The sequence below is a fragment of the Pomacea canaliculata genome, linkage group LG1 (genome assembly GCF_003073045.1).
Source record: "Pomacea canaliculata isolate SZHN2017 linkage group LG1, ASM307304v1, whole genome shotgun sequence".
Lineage (NCBI taxonomy): Eukaryota > Metazoa > Mollusca > Gastropoda > Architaenioglossa > Ampullariidae > Pomacea > Pomacea canaliculata.
In genome coordinates, this window is record NC_037590.1 from 41,043,757 (window position 1) to 41,054,116 (window position 10,360).

General features: G+C 34.3%; 1 protein-coding gene across 1 annotated transcript in view; it reads right to left on the minus strand.

Moving 5' to 3' along the window:
- LOC112556789 (E3 ubiquitin-protein ligase TRAF7-like) overlaps positions 1-10,237 on the minus strand; it is a 28,194-nt gene extending 17,957 nt beyond the window's left edge. Inside the window, exons 1-18 of the mRNA XM_025226165.1 lie at positions 10,091-10,237; positions 8,638-8,701; positions 8,397-8,437; positions 8,021-8,116; positions 7,006-7,098; positions 6,668-6,707; positions 5,901-6,078; positions 5,632-5,707; positions 4,972-5,030; positions 4,408-4,625; positions 4,190-4,263; positions 3,864-3,915; positions 3,523-3,575; positions 1,958-2,026; positions 1,432-1,554; positions 953-1,069; positions 603-719; positions 330-449 (exon numbers count right to left, since the gene is read on the minus strand). Of these exons, the coding sequence (XP_025081950.1) occupies positions 330-449; positions 603-719; positions 953-1,069; positions 1,432-1,554; positions 1,958-2,026; positions 3,523-3,575; positions 3,864-3,915; positions 4,190-4,263; positions 4,408-4,625; positions 4,972-5,030; positions 5,632-5,707; positions 5,901-6,078; positions 6,668-6,707; positions 7,006-7,098; positions 8,021-8,116; positions 8,397-8,437; positions 8,638-8,701; positions 10,091-10,141 (1,641 nt within the window). The 5' untranslated portion in view covers positions 10,142-10,237. The remainder of the gene's footprint in view (positions 1-329; positions 450-602; positions 720-952; positions 1,070-1,431; positions 1,555-1,957; positions 2,027-3,522; positions 3,576-3,863; positions 3,916-4,189; positions 4,264-4,407; positions 4,626-4,971; positions 5,031-5,631; positions 5,708-5,900; positions 6,079-6,667; positions 6,708-7,005; positions 7,099-8,020; positions 8,117-8,396; positions 8,438-8,637; positions 8,702-10,090) is intronic.
- Positions 10,238-10,360: the final 123 nt, after the last annotated feature.

Here is a 10,360-nt window from a genome sequence, read left to right on the forward strand (position 1 = left end):
CATCACCATGCATAGAAAGCACTCAAAAGTATGACATTACATATGTACACAGATTTTGCATCTGGTCTAATATGCTGCCCTATGCTCCTCAAGGATCAACAAGGACTAAACTAACTAAGCATGGTCTAATATACGGCTCTCTCATTGGTTGAGGCCTTCACAATATAAACCTATCCACCATGCACAATCCTGGTTGTTGACCTGTGGACTGTGATATTTGTAAATAGTATTTTGCACCAACCTCTACCCTATTGTTAGCAAAAAATGTGCACCCTACCAATCCTTTATGACAAAAATGCATCAAAAGTTTGCAAAAAATCAAGACTGACATGAATGCAGTTTTCATAGGTGCCACACAAAATGTGATGAGGTGTAACTGCAATGCTGTAGACACTTCCTCCAGATGTTTCCAGGTTTCGAACACACTCCAGTGAATTTAAATCCCACATCTGCCACAGAGAAAGGAGTCCTTTTAGTCTCTCAACAAAATTAAGCAAGTATGCCAACCAACTTACCAATGCCAGAAAAAGGAGATCAGGAAAGGTAAGATGTTACATAACAATATGCCATAAATAAGTGTTCTTATTAGACTACATCCTCACTTTGATAGTCTGGTAAGACCCACTGAAGAGATAGTCTTGTGTGGCAGCCAGTGCTCGCACCCAGTGATTTAGTCCTGTCAGCTCTTTTCTCAACTCACAAGTGTACACATCCCAGACCTGTAATAAACAGTGACAAATGAATGTGTGAAAACATAAATATGCCAGTATTTTATATGGATGCTCCTTTTGCATACAGGAGAATTGTTATTTTAAATTTTGGCTGGCATACTTTAAAACAGGAGTCAACATACCAAATTGCTACACACTAATATACATAAATGATGAGCAAAGGAATGGAAAGTAGATGGAAGAGAAAAAGTCACAAAAAAGTGTCAACATAAAATACTCACACGGACAACCTTCAGAGAACCACTAAACAGCATGTTTTTGGCAGCCACCAACGTGCATACTGGGTTGTCATGTGCTTTGATAACATGCACATTTTCATAGTTGTCAACATTCCACACCTGAAATAGTATCACTGCCATTAACAAGTTACAACTCTATCTTTTTAAGAGACTTTTTAATATACAGCTGTGCAATGTGTGTGTAGCAGAAAAATGTGTGCATGTGCATTTTACAATGGCAATTACATAGATGGAAACATACACGCTTTTAAAGATTTGTGTAGATTTAATTAATAAAAAAATAACTGTATTAAAATGCATCAAATCTTTCTTCTACCTTACCTCCCATTAGTAATTTGTTGTAATCACTAAAGCTACTATAGACGTTGTTATAAAATATATATGGAAAGGCTTTGTCAGCATTATTCCACATCATCCTGTGATGACAAAACAGTTTCTGGATTGGTTCTCAAAAAACTCACCATGATGTTGCAGTCTTGTGAGCCACTGAAAAGTTTATTGCCACAGGTGCACAGAGCTAGGACAATACCAGTATGGCCCTCCAAAGTCCGTACACATTTGTAAGATGCACTTGTGTCCCACACCTACAATGCAAGAAATTTTAGTTGCATCATCCCATTACATTTATTTACTTAGAAACAAGCATGTACACAATCCTTTATTGTTAAGTCTTTATTAATCATAAACTTTTAATGTATTTATGTGGTTGAACATTTCATGATGAAAAAGCAAGAAAAAAATGGAAAGTTTTTTTTATGCTAGCTGCCTCAAGTTTATTCAATAAACATTATACAGAACATAATTTTCAGAAACCTGTTAATTTGATTTATCATCAGTTTTAACTTTTCAAACTGTCCAAAATACTTTTTGCTTAATAAATACAGAAACATCAAAATGTCGAAAATGAAATTTCACACAATGACTGGATGGCACCAAGAAGGTAAGAATAAAACATTGGTGTCTGAAGTATCAAGTATCACAGCTAACCTTGATGGTCTTATCTGAAGATCCACTGAAGAGGTAGTCTCCCATGGCACAAAGGCACCACACTGGGCCCTACCAAAATAGTCAAAGGCCAGGCTTTTGAAGCAGCAGCAAGACAGCTTATATAGTCATTAAAAAGATATATAAAAAAAAGAGTTAAAGATAAAGTCATATAGACCAGTGGCCATAAGGGCAATGGATGCAAGTGGTTCAACATGTCAAGGGTATGACTTATGGAAGGTGGAGACCACCCATATCCTGCTACTTTTGCTTAATAAATCAAGGACCTCTAAGCACTTGAAGGGTGGGCAGGGAGTATTTTCTAGCAAAAGGCTTTAACAGGCTTCAAACTCGTAGCTTTTTGCGGTATAGGCATGCATACTAACCACCTAGCTGTGGAACACCCCCTTTCTAATCTGGTGGGAGTAATCTATAATCCTTGTCTTGCAGCTTATCACTATGCATCAGCTGGTGGAAATTTTGTTATTGTAACATTTTACAATTCACATATTTTACTATTGAAGTTATTTGCGGCATTTTGGAAGAAGGAATATTTTTAGGTTTAGATCTGCAGGCATAGTCTTACAGAAGTTATTTGACTAACCATACTAATACATTACATCAAACATGATGCACAAAGTAACTAAGGTCAGAATCAAAGGTCTTACATTACTACTAAATAGACATCACTGTAGCGATGCAAAAGTTTAGAAAAGAACATTCATACGATAAAGATCCATGCCAACTTCATGAACTGTGTAATGTAGGATAGTCTATTGACATGATAGCAGCTAGGGCATAAAGAACAGTACTATTCATAATTTACACGAAATGTTGAAAAAATAAAACTGTTAAGGAGCATCTGACCTGGTGCTAAAATTGCAAAAATTTGCGGAATGTATAACAGAGCAAGGGATTTAATAAGAGTCACTGTTCATGTACTGTCCTCACATTGACAGGCAACCTAAAAGCATGATGCTATATTGCAGAAGAGGCCTCCTGGTTTGTCTACTATTCCATTGTTATTCTGCTGCTGTTCATCTACTTGATCTACTACTGTTCTATGACTGTTCAAATATTCACGCATTCGGACCCACTTTCACCTTCAGTGCAAGTTCAACATTCAAGTTTACATTCAACACTCACTTCAAACATAATATTCAAGTTCACACAGTAAACGGTAACTCATATTTTTATCACTGCTACAGTCTCTAACTTCTGAGCAGCAGTGACCTTAACCATGATGATTTTTTCCGGCTTATAGTCCTTGCCATGAGATACTGTCATTATCTATTTAAATTCATCATCATCGTTAGTTCAACAATAAATATGTTAATTGCTGGCCAGTCCTTTTTGCTCGGAAAAGGTGGGATTCTGGACAAGCGTGGTCACATCTTCATGTCTGAACATGCTCCACATACAGTTGAGACATTTCTAATTTTTTGAAAACATTGCAGATTTTTCTAGTCCAAATTCAAATATTTGAAATGCTATCATCCTGAAATATAATTTTACGTGATTTCACATTTAATTTGTATATAATTAAAGTCTGCATATTTAGAACCTACCTGGTGACCAACAAATGTTCCTTTGCACTTGAACATAGAAATTGGATCATATGCTGAAAAAACATAAGACCATTTCAGAAACCATATAAAGCAGTCAGTCCATTTCTCTGCTTTAAACACCACCTCTACTTCAAATATTATTATTTTCATTGCTAAACAAGTTTTCTATTCCTTCTAGAACAATGAAGAGTGTAAGAAAGAATGAAAGAATATATCTATTTTTTTCTAATGTACATGTAGACAACTTAGCTATTTTAAATAAGTTCTGAGAACCTTTGTCATTTTGCAAGGCAGGTTTTAAAAAGAAGCTGGGTTTTACTGAAAGACTGTATCTCACAAACCTCCAGCTGTGGCCCCAATGTTTATCAGGTTGTTAATATTGGAAACTTCAGCCTGCAACATAAACATTTACAGTACTATGGATCCAACTGGTTGCAAAATCCAAAAATATCGATGTAATTTAAAGCAGCAGCAATGTTCAACAAGGAAAAAACAATATTTGTTATAAAATAATAAATAAGTGACACTATAACTGAATTACAACCTCTGGTTTGGGGAATTGGTATCTTCTAATAATTAGACCTAGTCATTTGAATATAATTTTGTACACTGGGTCTAACCTTTTAAAGGTAAGAACGTCAAAAAGAGACAAAAGAATAAAACCTACATTAATCACTGCAACATCCCGTCTGTGCTGAAGTACTTCATTCATCAGCTTGCCCTGGTTGTCTTCCACTTCAACTGCATTTAATATAATTGATAAAAAAATATTTGCTCAAATCAGCTCTCGAGCTCTAAACTTTTCTAATTATTAATTTTATAAAATATTATTGGTATAGACAATCCAATATCAAACATATCTGGATAGACCTAAGAAAAACCCACCCAGCTTGAGATCAACAGTCTTCTCAAGATTCTCAAGGCGCTCTGAAAGACGACCAAGCATGGATCGAAGGAACTCAATCTCCTGGTCTTTCTGTGATAAAGACAAGTGTAGATCTTGCATTTTCTCATCAACACGTTGTAGAAAGTCCTTCATGCCTTCAAAACGACAAACTTTTAAATGATCTTCCAGGTCTTCTTGTGTTCCCATAAATTCACAGCTGAAAACAATAGACAGCTATAGTAAATTTTTTAACAAAAGGCAAGAAAGGAAACCCCAGGAAAAAGATTACTTTAGGCAAAACACTCATTAGCCCCTTCAGTTTTACATCTGTGAATGCCATAGTTTATGAAGCAATATTTTTCAATCTATTTTGTACAAGCGTAATAATCAAAAAAGTAAGTGCCAAGACCTATTTCATAATTCTCGTTTAAACATCAACCATTTATAAATGTATTAAGAAACTGATCAATTTAATACATTATAAAATAAAATAAGAAAATGGCAAGTAAATGAAAATTTGGTAAAAATATATCCACACATTAATAATTAGGCAACACATTTACCTGTATTTCTGATATGGACAGCGCACATTATTACAGACTCTAAGATGGTCCTCAAAGTCCTGAAAAAAACATCAACACATTTTCTGAAACACTTGCCAATAAACAGGTTTCAAATGATTCTTTTATTTAAGTCCTTGTCAATCAAATGATCAGATATATGCTTATTCTTCTTCACTTTAAAATTATCTCTGATAACAATGAAACACTGTTTTAAAGGCTAACGCAAATCAAACATGAAAACATGAACACTGCTGGCAGGTTAATAGAATAAACAGCTATCATTACTTTGTTATCAAAGTGGGTAATGGACTTTTAATTAACTTTTAATTTAGAAAAGTGCTCATTGACCAACCTAAATTCTAACTTCATCACTGAAACATACAGCCAATTAGAAGTCTGAGTATATGCTCAAACCCTCCTTCGTAGCATCACAGGGAAATGAGTTCTGACATTTTTCTAAAACTCAATCGTGAACTGGGATGCTCAAAGATTTGATGCTCATATTGTGGATAGAACGGAGTTGTCTTCTCAGATTTTGTAAATTAGTGTTCGTTTATGAATTAAGCACATTGACCTGAAAATAATTCTGCACTTGGATTAGCCTTTAATACCCCTTAATATCATTTTTCTCACCACAGAAAAACACCCTTTACAGCTTACCTTGCGTAGTATAGGAGGGCAGCCAGTGTTGTTAGGACACTCTAATGGCATAAAGTCACAAGTCTCTTCATGTTCTCTATATATAAGAAACACATCAAAGAATGAAGGTGTGAATTTCAAGAACACAGCCACTTAGATCAAGGGCAGAAGCAAAATATGAAGCTTCTTTTTTTCACTTCATATGCACACACTTTTTCTTTTCATTCCCCTTCCTCTTCTCAGACATACACGTATGCATGCACACTGTCTCTTACAGAATAGAAACTCACCTCCTAGCACAAAGTTTAATTGTGGCTTGACAGCGAGTGGCATCCACTATATATGTATTTGAATCTGAATCAAATTTGCAGCCATAGCGACAATGGACCATCATCTCACCAATTTGCTCTGACACAGCAATATTAGCCACTACCACTGATAACTTCTGCTCATCAACTGGACACAAGCCTGCAAGAAACATTTGGAAAAAGAAAGAATTACTGATTACATAAAGACTACTCAGTGCATTTTACAAATCCTACTGTAGTCTTTTTTCTTGACAATTTAAAATCTTTCGTTCCTCCTTCTTGAAGGAGTCACCTTTGTTGCTTTTTTGCTGTAAATGTTTTCTTCTTTTCTGCTTGCTGGGAGAATGTTAATGTCAGGAGATTGCAAGAAGTAACTCTAATGAAGAATAAATCACACGAAAAACTACAAAATTATGATTATGAGGTTTGAGAAAACGTACATAAAGAATAGATGTATTTATTCTTTGTAAGAATTATGCACATTTTTTAACTATCTAGAATCTAGATGGTATGGATGTTGTTGCTAGCAGCTCAGCTCTCTGGACTGATATGCAACATTGGAGCTCTTGTTTTTAACACCATTTTTTTTTCTTCTAATCTTTTGTTCTTTCAAATTCCTTCTCCTTTTAATTATGTAAAACCTATCTCTATAGACTAAATAAGCTATAAGTTTCCATCTTCATAAAAAGTATGCTTCAGATGGAAAAAATGAGCTTTTTTTCACTGCCTTCCAAGATATTATAACATACCATCAGTGCTGTTTTGGACACAGCGTCTGCAGAATGTATGCTGTTAAACAAAATGGAGAAAATTTTCAAATAAAGCATTTGTCATTGTATTCTTTAAATGACTTGTTTATAACAGAAAAAAAGTTTTACAAATGACAACAAAATGATTTCAATAGGCCCAAAAAATCAAAATAAAAGGGAACAGTAGAAAATGATGAAAATATGAAATGTCAAATGCAGTCAAAAGCCTGCTGAGATACTTAAGATGCTGATATTTATAGTATTGTTACCATCATGTTAATCAGCAAACATATAAAAAGTGCATGTATATAAATGACAAAAATATCACCCATGCTTACCCCACATGCAGTAATAACAGGATTTGTAAAGATCTTGTTGCACAGGCGACAAAAAAGTATCTTGCTTGGGGTATCGACAAAGACTTGAATTTCCTGTGAAAAGATGTGCAGTAAAATTATTTCCTACATCCATGATGTTATGTCCTAGTGACTACTTTGTCAGAAAAATAAGAAAGAAAATCATTACAGGCTACACAAGTCTTTACCTTTTTTTCAAATAGAAATTTAAACAAAAGCAATTATTTAAATTTGAATAATAAAGTGCATTTTCAATAACAGTTTATAACCAGCAGAAGTTAATAGCTATCCTTTAGCTTATGTCAGGCATCACGAAGTAAAGGCAATAAGTCAGTATTCTGTTTCTGGCACCAAATTAGGGTAATGGTCTCAAAGTAAAGTTATTTAAATTATGTCAAATGTTGAATCCACATCTCTTTAAAGCACACAATTAGTTATTTTCCTCTATTTCTGTAAACAGGGCTGAACTTTGCATTCATCATTAGTGTACCAGCACATTCATGTCGTAGCTTGGATGATCATGCTCAATGACAGTTCAGACATAAAAGATTTTCTGCAAAACAGATCGCTGGTTTAAGGCCCACACTGGCCTGTGGCTGGAAAACTCCTCCTACCTACCAAAGAGCTGCTTGCGAAAATGGGTATTTGATTATATCAAGGAGGCTATAATGGCAGAAGGAGAAAACTGGCTTTTCCTTTCACATGCCAGCCAGACGACCACTTTTGCTTACTGTCTCCATGGCCACTACACTAAGGGATTCTTTAATTTTCATACAAGATTTTGCAAAAATGGGCCTCACAACTGGCAAGAACTCTCCTGCTAACCTCCTTGTGTTACACAAAATTGCAAGTCAAAAGATGTTACCCATGTGGTGATCCATATCAATCATGAGTTAGTGTTAACTCATTCAATCTCTTCCCCACAATTAAAACATATTAAGAACAGATTCCAACATATCTGTATTAATCACTAACGAATGGTCTATTTATTATATACCTCCTCATCTTCTAAGAAAAGTGAATTATTTGAAAGGTTTGATCCTGTCCTCCTGTGTGCTGGGCTTGGTATCTGCAACAACATGCTCCCTGATGCCTAGAATAAAATGAATAATAAATTTTTATTTTTAAATAATTTTCTGGTACTAAAGGAATGACACTAAAATTAACTACAGGAAGACATCTACAAGGCCAAGAAAATCTAGAAAAGGCAATAACCAAAATATTTTCAAATCAATAAACAGTAGAAAAAAATAAGTATACAATACACTAAAATCAAAACTGTAAGAAAGCACCTTTTCACGAATATTCTTTGGCTGCTCTCATATGCTTTCTTTAAAAAGACACTTTAAAAGCATGATATCTGGGAAACCTACCACAAAATCTGCTCCAGAGTTGAAAGCACTATCACTATCATCTGCAAAAAAAAAAGAGAGAGAGATGACATGATCACAACTTTAAAATTGAGTCTATCAATTCAACAACCGCTTATAATATAACTTTAATAAAAGTGATAAAATGCATGAAAATATAGGACATTTTATAAGGGCTCATCTATATACTAACTTTGATTGCACTTCTGCAATAGTTATATTTAATCTGGCTTACAAAGCTTACCAACAAGCACTTTTGAAGTTACTGGTGACAATGAAGCTGGTCCAAATACTGTTTCCACAAAGGTCTGAAAAGGAAACAGAAAAAAATGTATGGCAGAGAAAACCCAGTATCCTTATAAAACAATTTAGAAAGTGGTTTAAAGTTGGTTACAACATAAAAACAACAAAAAGGCACAATAAACATTGCAGAATGAGATATTATATATATATTGAGCGATGTCCCTTTGCTCAACTGGCTAGAGGGGATTAGCTTTCCACCGCTTTTTCTTTTCCTGTTAATTTGAATTCAAGCTTTTTATGCAACATTGATCTGTGCATCTATAACACAATTTCATATATTCCTGGATATAGTTTTGTGCCTGTGCCACTTTTCTTTTTTTCTTCATTTTATTTCTGCTTCTACATAAGTGCCACCTTGCCATAACTTACGTTTTAGATCTGTTCATCAGCAGTGTTAACTTCAGACTTACAATTGCTAAAGTTTTGATGGTAGCTGTCACAGCAAGCTTTGTGCACAGTAAAGGTCTGATATGCTAGCATTGTGCATCTCTGAAACTAGTTTGTGACCATTACAGTGATGCTCTAACAAGACTTGTCATTTTGAAACCATATTTCTGTTTGCAAAAGTTAAGCCACTCACCAAAAATTGACAGTTGAGCTTCTATAAAAAAAAAAAATTGTAATAACTCTCAACTACTTCTTAAAGAAAAATTTTATTCACTTACCGAACATTGCATGCAATGGAAGGATATACAAACCACATATGCACTGATGGCATTATTTAACATGAGTGGCCACACTGTTTGGACCCTCAATAATCTTTTTTTATTTATAAGATCAACATTCATTACTAATGTCTGTGTGTTTTTCTTTATTTATTTTCTTTATTATTAATTTAAAGAACTTCAAGCCTACCTTTGATGGTGGTCTAAAGTCCTATATAAATGAACTTTAATAATAACAATATATACAAAAGCAGATATGAGTATGTGTATGCATCTGTAATTTAGGAAAGAATGAAAAAGAGGGGCAGAAACACCCCCAGAAGTTCATCCCTTGTTCATACCTTGATTTATTTGGTTGAAGGAAACAACAAGTTTGAGACTTAGTGCTATAGCTTTTTCTGTTACTTTACTCTACTCTTGGACATCAATGAACTCTAACTCGGTATAGCAGACGATTTTTTTTTTCATGCAGTAAAGGTCGTAAACGTGATATTACAATAGATTTTTATTCTCAGTGAAAATGCTTTAATTTTAATCAAACGATGCTGTACCTCCGGGTAATACGTGAATTTCCAATCATACTCATAAGCGATATTGTTCAGTAGTGATGTATTTCTGTTATTGCCGTTTTAGGCATTTGTTTTTTAATCCTATCTACATTGAGCAAACTTTAATTTATTATAAGCCAAAAGTATAAGCATAAGATTGATTTTAACTTCTATAACTTACATATGAATCTTTCTGCTGGGGCTGAGGCGTGCACTTCCCGTTAAACGCCATGTAAATACTGTTGCTGTTATGTCAAAGGCGGTAGCAATGCGTGACAACCCACATATTTCACAACACGGAAGCACTTTTAACAGCATTTCCGTAAATCTGCAGTTATTGATAAAACAATTTTGTGGATGGACTTTATGTAACATATAGATAATGTATGTAGATAATGAAATATTTCATGTTACATTACCATATGATTTCTGAACAAAAATAAAATTGATT